At 38.0% G+C, this 19,271-nt stretch overlaps 2 protein-coding genes across 3 annotated transcripts in view; one reads left to right on the forward strand and one right to left on the reverse strand.

Moving 5' to 3' along the window:
• Window positions 1–350: 350 nt before the first annotated feature.
• On the forward strand, window positions 351–14,954 carry LOC117568069 (uncharacterized). Its single transcript, XM_034248429.2, has 8 exons — window positions 351–1,050; window positions 3,020–3,293; window positions 10,875–11,120; window positions 11,182–13,087; window positions 13,151–13,249; window positions 13,309–13,558; window positions 13,618–13,706; window positions 13,780–14,954. The coding sequence occupies exons 2-8, from the start codon at window positions 3,128–3,130 to the stop codon at window positions 14,000–14,002; spliced, it is 2,979 nt and encodes a 992-aa protein (XP_034104320.1). The 5' UTR covers window positions 351–1,050; window positions 3,020–3,127; the 3' UTR covers window positions 14,003–14,954.
• A 2,245-nt stretch (window positions 14,955–17,199) lies between these two features.
• The window catches only part of LOC117567001 (sestrin homolog), a 32,052-nt gene continuing 29,980 nt past the window's right edge, over window positions 17,200–19,271 (reverse strand). For both annotated transcript variants that reach the window (XM_034246678.2, XM_034246677.2), the window contains 4 exons: window positions 18,855–19,173; window positions 18,043–18,226; window positions 17,870–17,980; window positions 17,200–17,805 (listed from right to left, as the gene is read on the reverse strand). In XM_034246678.2, the coding sequence (XP_034102569.1) occupies window positions 17,719–17,805; window positions 17,870–17,980; window positions 18,043–18,226; window positions 18,855–19,173 (701 nt within the window). In that variant the 3' untranslated portion in view covers window positions 17,200–17,718. The remainder of the gene's footprint in view (window positions 17,806–17,869; window positions 17,981–18,042; window positions 18,227–18,854; window positions 19,174–19,271) is intronic.

Here is a 19,271-nt window from a genome sequence, read left to right on the forward strand (position 1 = left end):
AAAATGGCAATGTAAATATACAGACTCGTTCGAGGCTGGTCACACTAATTTTAACGGCCGCCTACGCTCAGCTGTTTGCCATTCACTGGGCAAACAATTCGTATTCGCTGCTCAAGACACACCTGAAGATTGATGAGCATTGGTTGCTTTTTTGAACCAAATGATAAAAAGGCCATTATATATTTAATGTTTGTTTGTTCAGCCTTTTAAGAAGAAACTGATCTGGAACATGTTAAGTTACTCAATTTTAACGTTTTTCTAATATCGCAAATAATACTAGCAATTTGTGTTGGTATATTTTTGGAAGCGGAATAGTATATTTTGAAATCCAACTTATGGTCACGCTACACCTGAAGTCGCGTTCGCGTTGTCATCATCGCTCCAAAAACCTCCGTTGTTGACCAATTTGTGCCGTTTTTACATATGCAAACGTGTGTTTTATTGCATAAAATACGCATAAAATTTGCTAAAAAATCCTGTGTCAACTGCACTCATTGGTTCGGGTTATAAAAAATTTGTGCAACAAGTGGTTTTCAACTCGCTTTTAACTTGCCATCCAAAGTGCCTTACACACACCGACGCGACGCGCGCACACAGACTTAGTTCTTACCTGCCAGCCAGCCTGCACACACATACTCGCGCATACGTAAGCAACAACAAGTTGTGAGCTGTCGTCTTCGAGTCCAATAAGATAATTACGCCGAAAAAATGCTAAACGCATGCACATAATTTAATTAAAGAGCTCAGTCTCTCTCAGTAAATAAATTCAACAAGCAAATCAATTGAGAGTGAGAAAGTGCTAACAGAAAAAACTGCCAAAATCCCCAACGCGAGGATCAGTATCGTGTGTGAGTGTGCGCGTGTGTAAGTGTATGTGAAAGAGGAAGAAAGTGAGAAAGAAATAGAAGAAGGAGAGAAAGAGTTAGCAATCGAGAGCACTTAATAACAGTCTCTCTTCTTTTACAATATAAAAGGCATTATACAAATTGATACAAGTGATTTTAAATATAGATTACAAAGTCCACTTAAGTAAATACCACAACAACGCAGGTAATTACACATTACTTGCATTTTTCACTTTTGCTTTTGCATACTCACATATGTACGTATGAATATAAGTATGCCCATTGTAAATGTATTACATACTTATGTACATACTTATAAATAAGCTAACATATTCGCTCACTCACTGTATAACGCTCATTTCTTTCATTGACATTGTTTTTGCTATTTGCTTTGCTAGTTGTATTTATGTGTCTGTGTGAGTGTGTGTTTTTGCGCGTTTTCTCTGCCGCGTATTGCAAAATATTTTGTATGCTATTTTCTTTTTATCATTTCGCATTGCCCTCCGCTCTTTTTGCTATTGTTGTTGTTGTTTTTATTGTTTTTACCTTTCTACGTTGAACAGTCACCAACAGTTTGCACTTGTTTCACAAATGTTGCCATCTCTTTTTAGTCAAAGAAATAGCAACAGTGCTAACATCGGGTCTAATAAGAAATTTTTATCGGTGTTGGCTGAAGTTTCTTGTTTGGATACTCATACATACATTTGCAAGAGCGGCCGCTCAGCACACCATCGCAGTAACACAACACACACGCACACATGTACATGAATATACATTCATATGTGTATGTAAACTAGCCAATAAGTGCCACTGCTTTGGAATGTTCAGTGTTGTTGTTGGCGTTTTCGTTGCGGGGTTCGCCGTTGTTGTTCCTGTTCTCAATACATTTTGTATTAGGTGTATGTGGCCGTTGTCAACGGTTTTTGGTTATCAACCGAAGACACAAACACACGTACTCGGGGAGCTTAGCAAGTTAATTTCGATAAACAAACTGTAGACTGTGTGTAGTCAGGTTATGTATTCTACATACATACAATATCCGTTGCTTGTCCATCTTTTTCTGTGTCACTCACCTGTTTTTCACACGCCAACCAACAATCAAAGCGTGAAGAACAAAAAACTAAATAACAACAACACACATATTGAGTACGCAATGAATTCGCCGTGATTTTCAAACCGCTGTCCTTGTCTGCCCTGCCAATCAGCTGTTGTCGCCTTTGTTTATGTCTGTAACAGCAATGCGAAGAGAGCGCTGTTAAGCTAAAGGACGTGAGAGAGCAATTTAACAGACAAAATTGTTCTAAGCCCTAGCCAGAAGTATTGTAATGAGCAATCAGCGACTAAACAAAGTTGGCGTTAATTTATGCTTTTGTTAACAACAAGAAACAAAGTATTTCATTACCTACTTAGCATGCAGTTAAAATGTTTTTTGATGTCACAAACACATGTCTATTTTTGGTGAGAGTAGCGGCGACATTCCTTAGCGTGGGTCAACATTACTCAGCCTCTGTTAGTTAACAGAGTGCTTAAGAATTGCGACTGCGGGGCAGCGGCAGCGCTGTTAGGCTCAGTTGTCTTTCAACATTCGTGCGCGTCGCAAGGATCCGTCTTGCGGAAGGATAGCGAGACATAAACACGTTGCAGCTAACATAACAATATTTACGTGGCGGCTTTTCAATTATTCAAGCCGCAAAGCCGACGTGCAAGTCGAGTTTATGGCTTTGCACGCTCAGTGCAAGAAGACACTCAATGCTAGCCGATGTGACTGAGACTGAGGCAAAGGCAAAGGCAGAGAGATAAAGATAGAAATGAAGGAGGAAAAGCACAAGAATGCAATAACATAAAAGCGGTAGCGACTCAAGTAGAAAAGTGGATGAGTACTCGCATTAAATAAGTAAAGACAGACGTTGCAAAAAAAGTGGAAAAGAGTGACTGAGACAAACGTACGTAAATACACACACTACTACTATATAGTAGTTTTATACTATGCTCATATAGATAGATACACTGTGTCAATATGTGTGTTTGTGACTGCGGTTGCTTTTCTTTATGTGTGCATTGCATAAGATTCTTTTATTGTTGTTGTTGTTGTTGTTATTGTTGTTGTCGCTGTACTTGACATTATCAATTGGTCGCCAGCAAGTGAGACTTTTTAACGTTATTTCTAATTTCAGATAGCAACAACTAAAGAATATCAACTGAAACGTGACGTACTTTGGCATTAAAATTTAAAACGATTAACTAACCAAGGCATTCGGTAATCGGAATACGAAATACGAATTATGGAATCCATGGAATATGAAATGGCACGCAACATGACGTTGCTGTTCTTCCTTGAGCGACTGCTGGACAAGGGGGAACCCCGCACCGTGCACGATCTATCCTGTCAGTTTGGCAACAAGGAGTTCACCAAGGAGATGCGACAAATCGCCGGCGGTAGTCAGTCCGGTGAGTCAAGAAAACACATTTCACTATTTCAATTCATAGATGTCTTGAGGTAATACGAAACTGGTACAGTGAAACCTAATAGTGGGCAAACAAACACAAATATGCTAGCTACATATTTGTGCACCTGCGGGGGTTTTATTGTTGTTGTAGTGATTGTTGTTGATGCTGGTTAAGTGCTTGACTTGTCCAAGTGCACATGTCATTGCCATTGCCATTGCCAGTCGACAGTCGTCAGTTGTTGGTCGAGAGTCGCCAATTGAAGCTGAAGCTCTAACCGCAAAAGAAATCGACACCACACATCCGAGTTTAAACCGACTAGCAAATATCCTATACAACAATATAGGGTCAATTAGATAGCAAAACTCGTTTACTACACTTTTAAGTACAGGGTATTGTTGTCGTATCAAAAGCACTTGAAAACCGCGTGTTTTTGTTTACATCGACGTCAGAAAAAACACCATCGATTTCCCCCACATGAAAAATAACATGAAATACTCGATTTGTACGTCCGCTCTTAAACAAAAAACAAACTCAAAAAACTGAAACCTCAACCATTCAACAATTCATCAGCTCAACAGCTCAACAACAATTCAAGTCACAAGTAAACAAGTTCATCATCCAAGATGCAGGCGTTTTCAAAAATAGCAATTTCCAACTCTTCAAATATTTTAAAAATAAACCACTTCTCTCAGGCAGAGCATTGCACTTTCCACTACTACACAAAAGTATATACTATATACTATAGTATGGGAAAATGCCTTTGAGATCCATTAGCGTATAATTAGAAGCTTATGCGTAAGACGATTTGTTGTACAGGAAACAGTGACAGTTTTGTTTGTGTGAGTTCTCAGATTAATATCAGTCATTAAGTGTTGTATTAAAAAATGCATTTCATACCCTGCAAAGGTAAAATCATTATTTCATGTTATATGCAACAGTCGAAAGATAAATATTGACAGAAATGCATTGAATTTAAAATCAGTTCTTGACAGTTTGTTGGTGTTTGTTTTTGCCAGACACGAGACACAAGAATTCTTATCGTATTTTCATAGTTGAGTTGTTGTTTAATTTGGCATGCCTTGCTAATTATTTTCCATTTATAACACATTTTTATTACATGCATTTTTCACACCTTGTGGTTGCATTAATTGCATTAATCAAATGTGTGCAACACAAATGCTTTCAACAAATGTTTATCGCACTTCAAATACATATGTCTTTTAGACTTTACTTCGTCGTGTGACGTGTGCTGCAACTTTAATAATTATCGCCATTACTATACATTATTATTATTGTTGTTATGAATAATGACAGCTTTAAGGAGCTTCAAAAGCAAAGCTCTCGCAGAATATATTTGTAGCAAACACGCAAAGTAGTCGTGTCTCGAAAGACATAAAGAGAGCATAATGAACATATTAAAATACACAATGTCAAGGTTCAGGTTTATAAATAGAACTGAATTCACTTTATATGAAAAGAGAGAAAGTTGTGAATTCTGCCCTAAATCGAAAGCCGAACTGGTTGGTCAAAGCTTCTATCGAAGCTAGTCTTTAATGTGCTTAACCCGCTGCTAAAGCTTTCGGACATTTGTTAAGCCCTAAGCTCAAGAACTTTTGCAGTGACAAGTCCCAAAAGCTTGACCGAACGGACGATGGCCATCCAATAAACATATTTTATGCGTCACCTTTTCTTGTCAACGTTTTTGCTTATACCACTTATAAACCGTTAAGGGCGCTCTGTTGCCAACTTGCAATACCTTTGATATTTTCATAATGCCCACGAAGCTCTAGCTAAAGCTAAAGCCCAGAACCAAAACCCCAAAACCAAACCCAAACCCCAAACCTGAATCGAAATGATGATGTGGGTAAATTTGCTTTTCTTGTTTGGTTTGTAATAGAAAAGTGTCGATTACGTGACAAAAATGTTCAATTGAATTTCAAATAATATAGCTTACTATACTAGAAAGAGAGAGCGAAAGAGATGGGGAAAGGAAGAGTGGGAGTGAGACAGTGAGCTGCCCATTTGTTGCTTCAATAATGCATGTGTATGTGTGTTTGTGTGTGTGTGTATAGTTCTCAATTCCCTAGCGATTGATGAGGGTTTTGCTGGCAAACAAGAAAACATTTACGAAATTAATGTCACTAGCAATTTTGTGTCAGCTTAAAAGTGTTGAAAGCATCGAGAGCGCATCGTTAGAATGAACGACCGACGACCGTCGAATTGACGCTCTGCAGCCATCAGCAAGAATTCTCGAAGCCTTTAAGTTATTAACCAAACTATGCTAATGGCTTAAACAAACTGTTACCAAATCGTAGCGTGCCTATTTCACTGTTAATTTGACAAGCGATCGCCAAAGCAAAAACAAGTTTCGCATGCATTTTGTGCCAATCATTTGGCCAAACATCAACAGAAAACCATAAAAAACAAACTACACTCGTATCTGTATCTTTGTGTTTGTATCTGTATCTGTTGCTATGTGTGTGTGTGTTGTCCAATAATTGAACACTTGAACACATACAAATATGCCATATTAGCGCGGCTTACGAAGGTCTCTAACCTCCTCCCTCCCAAAAGCGAAGCAACCCCTTGACTCATAGACAAAGTTGTTTTTGTTTTTGCGTAATCGATTGACAATGCGAAGGTGGAACGCATTTGTCAACTTGCTCTCAAAATGGCAAGCAAGAGAGACAGAGAGAGAGAGAGAGGGAGATTGGATTGCCCAATAAGTAGTGTGTATACCCTGTTAAATGATCGAGGCGTGCAGCTTTAAGTAATCCTCATTCATTTGGCATCATTACTTATCCCAGTTACGCATTTCAATTTTTGACTTGCGCCCTTTTGATTCGCAGCCCAGCCAGAGGACATAAATTTAACGATTTTATGCCGACAGCAGTCGGTTGCTCCATTTGAAATCCTTTGGCACCCTCAGACCCAGACCTTTTACTCTCCCCCCACCCCCCACCTCTACGGTCTCGTGTCTAGAGGCTTTCGAATTGCGTGTCGGCAATGTGCGTCTGACTGGAGTTGAGTTGACTCGAGTCGAGCGGAGTCGAGTTGTGTTTTCCTGCCAGCTGTCAAGGTTTATGTTATTGTTGTTAACTTCTGTGTGTGTGTGTGTGTAGAAGGCAAGTGGGGAAAATGCAAGTGGAGATGGAAATGGAGCTGGATATGGAAATGGAAATGACTCTAGATTTCATTCGGCATTGATTTTCCTTTTGTTTTCGCCAAAGACTTTAAGCGAATTTGTTGTTTATTAATTGCGCGCCCTTTGCGTCTAATGGGGCCAAATGCCTCAATTAATGTGCCTATAATGAAGTCATGCTTGCTGCCTTGCTAGGCATTCCCAAACCCAATCTTTCAATTGCCATGCCATGCTCGCATCATCAGCAAAGTGAAGTCACATATGAAGGAGAACGTGTTTCACTTTCGTTACACCTCGCAAGACATAAAATCTTGAATTTATTGCCGCATAACCCTTTTTACCTGTCCCCCCATCCCCCATTCGACTGCCTTCTTGTGTTCCACTGGCCCGTCTGGGGTTAAAGTCGTATTTCAATAAGAATACATAACATAAATATGCATATATTTATAGCGTATGCTTTTGCGGTGCATTTGAAAATTGCCCACAAAATTGTGTCCAATATGTGAGCGGCAAAAAAGCGGCGACTGACCGTAAAATGTGCCACTGCCGACACCTGCTCCACGAGTATGGGGAGTGCGGGGAGAGGAAAGAGAGGGGGTCTCGACACCCACCAAATATTCTTGTTAGCCAGCCAAGAAATTCTGCTCTGCAGCCGGGCAAATATTGTCTCTCAGTTCCGCAAATACTTGCATTGTACAATATTTTGCTTGGCACTATAAAAAAAAAACAAAACGAAACAAATAAGTAGGCGAGGGTTTTTTGAAATGTTTACTAGCCCCTAGCTCAGCACTACATATAAGTACTATTATTTATGTGGTCAGATCGTAGTGTTTAATTTAAGCTTGTATTTCAACAGCACAAATAATTAAATAGTTGCCAAAAGGTCGCCGAAAATGACAAGCGATCCGAATCAACAGGATTTTATACCTGTTAATTTAAATCTGACCAGCACTGCGATTGGCATTAGGTTCGAAAACGGAGTTGTGATCGCAGCCGATAATGTGGTGCGCTGTCAAAATATGCATCTTTGTCACACCATGGATCGGGTGCTCAAGATTAACGAGCACATTCTGCTTAGCGGCATTGGAGACTTTCCGGACATACTCGACATGAAGAAGTCCCTCGACCAGATTGTGGACCGCGACCTTTGTTGGAACGATGGCATCGAGCTGAGGCCCGAGAACGCATTGCATTGGTTGCGCAATCTTAACCGAGAGCGTCGATTGCAACTCAAGCCGTACTGTGCTCAAATGATTGTGGGCGGCATTCGTGCCAACGGTTCACCTGTTTTGGGTAAAATGAATGAACTTGGCCAAGTGGAGTACAAGAAGTATGCTGCAGTCGGCGGTATGGGGCCGTTGCTGGCCAATAGCCTGATAAGAGCTGCCAAGCCCGCAGATCGTCCATTTACCATGAGAGAAGCTGTCGACTTGATATCCCTATGCATGCGATCCGTATATTTTCGGGATAACGCAACTATATGCAATTATACTGTTGGCATTTGCACCTCCAACGAATGCCTCATAAAGGGTCCATTTAATGTCGATGAGAACTGGGCTTTGCGTTTTACCATCGATTTGTGAATTTTTTTGATGTGTCAATACAAAATGGAACAAAAAATGTATCAAAATTATTGTTATTGGTACAAATGTTAAAAATAAATAATTGTTACGTTTCCAAAATAATCATAACCAATATGGAATTTCGCTTTCTTGACAAAATGTTTAAGCTCAGATTTCAGTATTATATATTTCGAAATATTTAATTTTTGAATACGAAATTTTCAGTAGGAAACTAGGAATATTTTAATTGTGAAAATTTTTAAATACAAATTTTGCAGTATGCAAATTTGAGTATGCAGATTTCAGTATTCCTTTAGGAGTATTCAATTTACCAAGTATCAATTTGGGAAATTTTTAAATACTATGCGCCATGCAGATTTCAGTATTATGAATATTTCAATTTTGGGAAATTTTTAAATATTATGCCCTACGTTTCAAATGTTATTTTAAAGACGTCGAGACCTTATTTTTAATTTAAAGTTACAAACAAATTATTTTCTTCAGCCTATTTATATAATAATATATGTAAATTTGTGTTTACTTGGTCACACTATTCAAATGATTATATAAAGAAGATGAAGAGTACAATAATATTATATAACCCAATACAAAGGGCTTATTAAACAATATAAAACTACCAAATTAAATTAGGTAAATTTACAAGCCAAAAATGAAGCCCACATTTACTGGAAACGCTGCCATGCCTTTTTCTAGACAATCATTTATTTCGATATATATATTTTAAACTGTGTATTTTATTCGTATACATTGTATGTATATTCCTATAGTCACAAACATATACAAATAAATATAATTTTGTTTGTTTTTGTGGTTCAATTTTATATGCGTACTTTGAAGGCAACCCTCGCAGATACATTTATGACAGCGTGCAAATGTATATACTATAAGTGTGTGTGTGTTAGTGTGTCCATAGAGTTGCTGAGTGGCTCGACGCCTGTCTCCAGACTAGGATATACCCGATAAATATTAATGCATATTGTCCATTTGTACTGTTTTCTTTTTGTTTTTATTTCTTGTTTCTTGTGGTTTGCTTTACAATTTTCATGAAGTTCACTCTGCGTCACCTGTAAATTTCAATTTCAATTTGTGTAATGCATAAGGGAGCATAAAAATTGAATTATGCACCAGTTGCTTGGCCCATTTAGTGTTTCTGTTTGTGTGTCGTTGGCCAGCACAAGGCAGAGGGCACCTGCTTAATGCTGAGCAATTTTTCTTTCACTTTGCTTTCCTTTTTTTTTATACACTTGCCAAGAGGGCGGCTAGAAAGAAGGGATGAGAAGGTGGCCATTTGTCAGTTTTGTGGCTCATTGAGCATATGGAACAGGAATTTGTTGGATTAGATTGTCAGTTGGAAATCTGTGTGCAGCAAGCACTTGGATAACGATTACATAATGCTTGACAATTTATTTACAACTCGATTAATCAAGAGTTCATTTACATGAGTTACAAATAATGCAATTGGATTAATTTAGGCAACGCATTTTGAGCCAAGCATGTTACAAACTCAATTTGACAACAATGCCAAACCAAGTCGAGGTAGAAGCTGTTGCTGCTGCTGCTGTCGATGTTGCTGCCTTTGCTGTTGCTGTTACTGCTTCCCCTCGACACGCAACAATAAAAAACATTATTCCGCTTACCCCTCCGCCTGCCGCCTCATGCAGATGTGCTGCGCGTTTGTCATGTCACGTCATATTACACACACAATAGACGCAAGACGAGACGAGGCGGATGAATTGCCCCTCCCATATCCAACCTCCCATCTCTCACCTCCGCTCTTAGCTTTATCCATTGCTAGCAGCAAATGTTGACGTTTGCCGTTTCCCTAGGCCGTTGACGGCAGTCAGTCAGCAACTATGACCTGATTTATCAAATAAATAGCTCGCGATGCTTGGCTTGAGTGCATTCACTTTTCATTTGACTGGAGTTGACTGCACTGCAAACAATTTTTTCAAATATTGTGGCATTTGTTTATCAAATTTCAATCAAACTACAATGGTAATATCACTATTTGATTACAATGATATGCCTTTTATTACGACTAAACAATAGCAGTAAAGTTTCAGTATTGAATCACTATTTAATAACAATACAGCAAATAATTTATTAGAGGAAGCAACCCTTCAATTTAAACTATCATTTACAAAACAATATTTATTATATTCAACAAACAATGCAAATTTATAAACTGCAACATTTAAGTATCAATTTTCAATTTAATTGCAAGCCTTTTAAACTGCCATCCATTGATAACTACGCTTTAATTTTGCTTTGTGTAGAACGAAAAGTTGTAATCCTGCCATTTTCATTCGCACAATTGCAACTTGTCTGAGGGTAAAGCCATTAGAGTTACAACAATCGCTCTTTCAGGCCATTTCAAGCAAAAGTTTTGCCAACTTTACAGGCAGAGCAGCAGCAGCGAGAGAAACATATCGCAAATATGTGCATATGTATCTCAGTTAGTGTTTACAATAACGTTAATTATGGGAAGCCAGGCATATGTGGCAACCTGATAGCAAAGTTATACAATACAATGCGGCTCAACTTGTCTATTACTCTCTCAGCTCGCTCGTCGTCGTCTCGAAATTAATCAACTAACATATTATAAGTATGAAGCACAATGTACATTAAGTACTTTCCCAGTTATAGCGACCACAAAGAAATGTCTTTCAGCTACGCGAAGGGGAATTAATTAAGTTTAACACTTTTACTGCATTAACTGCAAGTGAAAAGAAAGAAACGAAGAAAGACAGCGAGAGTAGAGTGATAAACTGATTGAGATTGAGTAATACGTGTAGAGAAGGAGGAGGGCGTCTCTCACTAATGGCTTAGACTAATTGTAATTGACATCTTTGGCAGGTCTCAAGAAATTTCTCGCCCAATACCCATCGATATTCCTGGTCGACGGCGACTATGTGCAGGTGAATGCCTATCAGCACAGCAGCTCCGATGATGGCAACAGCGGTGGCAAGCGCGACTACATCCAAGAGGCTAAAGACTACTTCAAGAACAAGATGCTGCAGTATGGAGCCGCTGCCGAGGTTCCCGTGCGCAGTCTGCTCGGCCATCGATCGCAGGCATCGCCCCAAGTGCGTCACATATCGGGTGAGTAGTAAATAGTTGAGTGAAATTGATCCTTTGTCTAATGCGAGCTCTTGTTGCACAGGTCAGCACATCAAGGAGTTCACCGACTTTCTGATGAAGCACACAGACACCTTCAAGGTGGTCGATGACTATGTGATGCTTGTGGGCAGCGAGAATATGACCGATTTGCCGGCCCGGGATCGTTTGCATCTGCCGCAATCGAACATCGATACGCGTGGCACACAGCAAATGCTCGACTTTTTCGCACAATGCATCGAGATGAAGGGACCGCTGCTGGTAGATCAATTGTTCCATCTGCTGACGCTCAACTTTCCGCAGGATCAATGGTTGCGCATGTTCAAGACGCCCGGGGATCTGAGCTCGTTCCTCAAGCTCTTTGGCGACTGCTTCCACATACAGGCGAATCTAGTCACGCTGCTGCAGAAGCCCAAGCTGAACGACTCGCACATCCAGCAGGCTCAGGCCCGTTCCCGCGAGCAATTCAATGCGCTGAACAACAACCAGAATCCTCGAAAGGCGGAGCAGCAGAATGTGAGCTCGGTGCAGCAGCGTTTGCAGTCGCAGGCGATGCGCAGTAATGGACTCACCAATAATGTGAATAACAATGTGAATAATAACAACAATAATAATATTGTTTCGCCGAACTTCAAGCTAAATGCGCCTGTATCGAATATGACGGGCGGCAATGGCTTTGGACAAGGCCAAAATAAATCGGAGCCCAATTCGGGCTTTGATAGCTATGTGCCAATGTCAGAGCTGAAGCTGGAGAATCTCTGTGAGAACAACTATCCCAGTTCGACGGTCAACTATGGTCCCATAGGTGCTGCACCACAGCAACAGCAGCAGCAACAACAGCAGCAGCCAACAACGGCAGCAACAACTGCGGCGCCAACGGAGCGTTTGAATAGCGTCAATCAAACGCTGAAGCAACGCATCAATACGCTGGTCATACGCACCTTGGCTGAGAATCTGGAGAAGGACAACAAATCGCTGGCCAACCAGAACTCGCACTCAAGTCCAGTCCATGCGAAAGCAACTGGCAATACAGCGGCAACAGCAACAGCAGCTGGAGGTGCTACAGTTGCTGGGGCAACAGCAGCAGCAGGAACAGGAGCTCAGAACAATGCCAATCCCTCACCTAGTCATAGTTATTTTGTTGGCGATACCTGGAAAATTAAAGTGCTGCAGAACACAACAGTCATTGCGAACGTGAAGCATTCAACGTTCGTCACCGAGGCACTACTGGACCTGGCCAAAGATGAGAACAACATTGCGGTGTCGCTCGATTGCGAGGGCATCAATCTGGGCATCAAGGGCGAGATAACGCTCATCGAGATTGGCACAGCGCGTGGCGAGGCGTTTCTGTTCGATGTGCAATCCTGCCCGGCCATGGTCACTGATGGAGGTCTCAAGACGCTGCTGGAGCATGATCAGGTCATTAAAGTCATACACGATTGCCGCAATGATGCAGTTAATTTGTATCTGCAATTCGGCATACTGTTGCGCAATGTCTTCGACACGCAAGCGGCGCATGCCATCTTGCAGTATCAGGAGAATGGAAAGCAGGTGTACAAGGCTAAATACATATCGCTTAACTCGCTGTGCGAGCAATACAATGCGCCGTGTAATCCCATCAAGGATCAGCTCAAGCAAATCTATCGCCGAGATCAAAAGTTCTGGGCCAAACGGCCGCTAACCCGTGAAATGATGCTCTATGCGGCCGGAGATGTGCTTGTGCTGATACACGATCAACTGTTTAGCAATCTCGCGCAGCAGATTAAACCTGAGAATCGGCAGCTATTCTCAGAGCTGTGCTCGGAGCAAATACTCATGCAGATCAAGCCGAATGAGGTGAAAATACGCAAGAAGCAGCGCAAGGTTAGCACTGAAGTATCGGATCTCAAGCAGAAACTGGCCCAGACCAGCAAGAACATTGTGCTGTCCAATCGTGAAATACGACTGCTGCGGTAAGTTAAAGTTAGATTATAATATCTGCATTATATATGCTAATCTTGTGTTTTTTATTGTAGTTACATGGACTTGACGGAGGATGAGAAAGAGCGACTCAAGGGCTACTACAAAGTTGCCAAGAAGCTGGAGAAAATGGAGTCTGCTGGCAATCCAAACAAGTACGTTATACTAACTAAATACTAAGCAGCGTGGATAACATCATATTTATTGCTTGCAGAGATCAAAGTGATTCTGAGGACGATGCAGAGCCCAATGAGAATGACTTCTTCCCCAGCTTGGATTCTGTGCCATCGGACAACTCGCTTTCGGGCACATTTTCGCCGCGTTTCAGCTCTGAGCCGCCGAGTTTAACGGAATCGATGCAAATGCTAGAGGAAATACTGCAGAACAAATCGATGGATCGAATAGCGCGCATCGATAAGCTCGAGGCCATATTGACGACTGCAACAACATTGCCATGCGATCAAGTAAGTGCTGTGCAACTTGCAACTATTAAGCGAACATTTGTTGATTCATTGTCTTGCAGATTATTACTTCCAATGCCATGCAGGAACAGTTGGGGTCCAGCATTGCAACCACAGAGAATCTGCAAATCATACGCGAAAAGACAAGAAAGTAAGTTGCAGCAGACGCATGAGAACCTTAATTGCTTGGCCATATAACTAATATTATGACTCTGCGCTTTTAGCATGAAGAACTGTAATTGCCATGGGGAACGCAGTATTACGCCCATCTTGAGATCGACGAATGACAAGCGAGTGGTCAAACTAGTCGATGCAGAATCACAAACGCTGAGCACTGGTGATGTTGTCATTACGAAGATCTTCTTCCAAGATGAGCACGAGCGCGTCAAGGATGCGTTGTTGACCAACAGCAATACCAATTCACCGAAGCGTGTGGCTTCAACTTGAACAAGTTTTTGATAACATATGATAAATGATTCCTAACAAGCCAAGCGCCGACATTATATGTATTATTTTTTTATTATGATTACAATGAGACTCCTCCACTGAAAAAATGGGAAAAACGAAATGAAAATGAAACAAAAGAAAAAAAGACGGAGTGCTCAACTCTATTAAATATGCAATAATTATTATCTATCTAATTGAAAAGCAATATATTTTGTGCCTAAATGTTGAACATTGCAATAACAATAAATGCTATAATTATTTACTACACCGTACTCCAATTGTGTGTTAACATACACAACTATATATATTATGATCATTTTGCCCACTCATTTAACAATTTGAACATTTTATTAGGCCGAATCGCACTTCTCACCAACTTATGGTTGAGAATCTGTGTTGTATTCTGATTTATATATATAATCACTAATTTTTGTTAAAGCTTTACATTAACTATACAACTAATATATTAAATGAAATCTTAGCGAAACAATAGATTCAATGTTTGTATTAAATTTGACCTTTAAGCAAGCTTTGCTATTTATTTGAGATGTATAAAAACAAGAAGTGAAACTTAAAATAAGAAGCGTTGGACCAATCTGTGTAGAATCAAAAGTCTATTTCTTTATTAATACACTGATAAATATTATAATCATTCACACAAGCATAGATTGATCAATTTTTGTAAAGGTTTCCAATATCCTTGTCGCCATATCAAAAGTGAACTTTGTATTTTAACCATAACACTTACAATCGTCAATCGAACGCGTTTATCCAACATAATTTTAGTTTAACCCAATTGCATAATCAAATTTCTTAATTATTAACAAAGCGCATAGTCAATCTAAGTAAATATTTAAATGTAAAGTGAAAACCTATTGAAATTGTATGATTATAAAGAAAAATATGCTTAATTAAATAAAGTAAAATGTACATACAAGCCTATGTAATGAAATGGCAAACGGTATTGAAGAAATTATGGAAAACGGTAACAATTTTCATTATATGCTTCCGAATTGCCTTGGATACTTGGCAGATTGAGAAAATCCTGTAACTGATTGAATAAAAGACAATTTTAAAACTAGACAATTTTTGCGGTTTTTGTTTTTTATTTAACACCAAACATCAAGAGGCTTAAAACATTGATAATTTGTGGTTAGTTGTACACATACTAGTAAAGTTGTAAACATTTATAAAGATATACTGCGATTATATTCGTTATCAATAGTCCGGCGTTAATGCATTGAAATCGTCAAGAATTTTTAAAACTTTTGACAAAATCATTTGTGCATATTTTGAAACAACTTTCAAATAGATGTAGCAGATACATGTTTAAAAGTTTTCATTAAAATTTCACATTATAGGCGTGTTCAGTTGCATACTATTTGGTAGTCTATAGGTTATCAAATTCATTTAGTTTCAGAAAATGAATAATTCAAAATTGTAACATATTTATTTATTTATTTGATGGTTATGTTAGACATCAAGTTGAGTATTGTAAAATATATGAACTCTGAATTCAAATTCAGTCTCCAAATTGAATATGTGATGAGACTCTTTCAATGTTTATTTATTTATTTTTTTGGTATTAATATTGTTGCTTATTGACAATTTGAAATTCGTAATTTACGTTTAATATTATTATCTATTTTTGACGTCTAATAATAAAATCGCTGTGGCACACAATGTGGCCTTACAGCTAAAAACTAAGATTATTTTGTTACAGCCATCTTGCACATTTTGAGCATATTTAATAGATACAAAAGTATACATATGTGTATATATTTAGATGGATATACGAGCAAATTTCACCCATAAGTTGCACTCTTCGTTCCATTTATGCAAAAACACAAATAAATATTGAACTGATTAAGCCTAGATATCGTATATAGTATATGCAAAAAACACTTTGATATCCAAATATTTGTTTGTGAAATATATACACCTTTTTCTGTATAACTATATGTGCAAAGGTATACTTTTAGGTATATATATTTATTAAAATCACATCTTTGAATGCTATATAGCGGTGTTAGTTGTATGTACAATTGGTTCTAACACTGCCTTTTATAACGTAATACTTATGTTCTATATCAATATATGTTTAAAATTACGCATACTTCATTATTCGTTTATTCGAAACCTGTTTAAAACATTTGTTTTCGCTTTTTTACACTTAAATATAAACTAATCTACTACTGACAATATTCCAGTTAGATTTTCTCCGACCGTTGACAGACCAGTAGAAATTTTCATTAAGCTTTTTTTAAAGGTTGAGGAAAGTAAGTCTTGGGGAAAGTAAGTCTTGGGGAAAGTAAGTCTTGGGGAAAGTAAGTCATATGGCAAGAATGAATTCACATCGATTGCAACATATTTCTTATATGTTTTTATTTAAATTCTGTTCAGCAAACTCTGATATTCTACTACAAAGTCATATACATATTTCTGTTGACTTCACGATGAAAGCTTAAATTATATACTTTCGTTAAAAAAAAGTGTTATTTTTCGTTTAATTCGACTGTCGACTTACCAAACTAAATATACAACATCGAACATTAAAACCGTGTTATATGAAATCTATTCGTGTTTGAGCTTATTTTATATCGATGGCTGCATTAGTGTACTTATATTATGTTGTGTATATAGTTTTATTATTCTATAACAGGAATATGCAATAATAACTCAGGTTTAGGCAAGCTTATAGTTAAAATACAACCAGCAACTGATACGTAATGAAATTGAAGAAATCTATTCATAGTATTTCTAACACTATTTAACTCTATTCGTGTTAATAAGTCGAACATACTTATTTTGCACGTTAATCATTTGCATTATACTCTCTCCCTATTGTATTGAAATGTTTTCACAACATTTTTGTATACGTACCTCTTGACATGGATAAAAATAAAATGTTATCCCAGTTCTTCGACATTGAATGCCTTCACTTAAAGATTTTTAGATGCGCATTTTCACATTACAGTCCAATATGCGTACTATACTATATATGTATGTATATTTTTATATTCGTTTTGTTTTTCTTTTTAAATATTATCAAAATATAATATTCGTTTATGTCTTTAGAAGAAAAGCTCCGAGATGTATGTATATAGTTCACCATTTTGATTTCGATTGTTTCTAGAAGCTCAAAATTTGAAAAGAAATAATAGAGAAGTAATAATAAAATGAAAACAAAAGAGTAATTAAAATAAAAATGTGTTTATTTCACTAAAATATTTTAACAAAACATAATACATATGTACAGTGATTGTTGCAAGCATTTTTTAAAAGAAACAGAACTAATAATCAAATCTTGAAATTCGATTACATAAATATTGATTTCCATAGGGTAAACTGGTATTTACTTGGTTATGTTGCAAGTGTAACACATTTAATATCATAGACACAGACTATTGAATTGTATTTAAACTGGACATTGACAATTTCTGTTTTTTTTTTTTTTTTGATTATACTGGATCAATCAATAGACATTGCACAAATTCAAAAAGCTGATATTTTAATTGTTATAATATTTAACTCGATTTCCTTCTGCTCTTTTTTAATGCTCATTCAAAATTAGAAAGGTTTTCGTCAGCTCGGCTAAGTATTTGATATATATATCCGTTTGTATGTATATATATATATTTATGTATATTGTATGGTGTATATATTATATGTTGTGTGTGTTGTATAGATATAGATATATTAATCACTTAATGAGATCAAGTCATATAGCGCATTATCTCGCGCAAAGCATAGAGTAGTTCGGCCTGATTACGGGCCTCCATTATCATTAGATTAACATGAACCTGCAAAAAGTAAGAATACATGTTACATTCATTATTCAAATTCCATAGAGTTCGATGGGCTTACCTTTTCACTGTCCTGCAGCTCGACGAGCACACTATCGTAATCCTTGGTGGTAATGCGCTCCGGAAAACAGCAGACTGTCTTTATGAACATTTTCAACGGACGCACAAGCAACTGCAAGAAGAGTCCATTGATTAATCATTGTGTCATGTCATGGAAATTAGCCAGCAATGTACCTGATTAACTTCACCGTAATCGTAGTCATCGTGTCGTATGCCGAAAATGCATTGAATGTAGTTCCAAATGGCACGGCGAAACTTCGATGTATCCACATTCTTAATGCCGCCCATGGTGAAATACGTCAGATTATAGGCAGCTCGAAACTTGGCATCCAGAAAAGTGCCCACATCGTTGTACAAACTGACAATGCAAAAAAGGTAAAGAGATAATGATAAAGAGCTTATGAAAAAAATAAGTAAGAAAGCGACAGTCCAATGTGCTCCACTTTACAAAAGGAAATCAGTGTGGTATTATCATTTAAATATACAAAAATATTATACCAAACAAATACTGAAATATACAGAAATGTATAAGTGCTAAAATAAAAAAATTGCTGCTCTATCTATTAAAGTCTTTGATATATAGTTGAATATAATAATTAATAATTTTAATAATCGCTTACAATTTTCAATAAAAAGAAAACAGTCCGCTATTACAGTTGAAATTTGGCAAATTAATTTACCGAAAAATACCAAATTATAAGATAAGCTTTATTTCTTAAAGCTCCTTTATCGATATACTACTACTACTACTCAAAATATACCATAAAATACAAAATATATCACAAATTCAAAACCTGGTATTTTTAGTTTGTATTTTATGGCTTATTTTATATACTACTACATTCAAAATATACCATAAAATACAAAATTTGTGGTAGATACCATAAAATACAACCTAAAAATACCAGGTTTTGAACCAAAGAAACTATTACCCGATAGCTCTATCTTTCATAGTCTCTAAGATCTAAGTATTCATGCCAACTTACCCGTCCACTAGAGAATAGCCATGATCCTCCCACGAATAGTCCTGTATGCGAAACGTGTTTATATTCTCGGCACCGCGTCGTGCGAAATCCTCATATGTGAAATTCGGATCGTCCACATAGTGCGAAATAATGGGAGGCAAGGCGACAGTTGCCTCGGGCGTTACGGCTGCCAGCTCAGCGGTCTGCAGCTCAACGCTCTTGAAGCGATTACTCAGCTCGGCCTCGCTGCATTCATCCTGGTTCTGGGACAAGACCTTCATGCGCTCCATCAAGGCCTCCACCGAGATGCCATGCTGTTGCGGCTGTTGCTGTGCCGTTGCTGCAATCAAAACATTTTCGCACTTAATTAAATACGCGACGTCGGGGGCACTTTCGAATGTCGAACGGAATGCAAATATGAATTTGACAAACAAAGTG

Source organism: Drosophila albomicans, chromosome 3, assembly GCF_009650485.2.
Source record: "Drosophila albomicans strain 15112-1751.03 chromosome 3, ASM965048v2, whole genome shotgun sequence".
NCBI lineage: Eukaryota > Metazoa > Arthropoda > Insecta > Diptera > Drosophilidae > Drosophila > Drosophila albomicans.

Coding starts and splice junctions, on each gene's coding strand:
- LOC117568069 (XM_034248429.2), top strand. CDS start 3,128: ATGGAATCCATGGAATATGAAATGGCACGCAACATGACGTTGCTGTTC. Junction 3,294..10,874: donor CGCCGGCGGTAGTCAGTCCG/GTGAGTCAAGAA, acceptor CATCTTTGGCAG/GTCTCAAGAAATTTCTCGCC. Junction 13,088..13,150: donor CGTGAAATACGACTGCTGCG/GTAAGTTAAAGT, acceptor TTTTTATTGTAG/TTACATGGACTTGACGGAGG.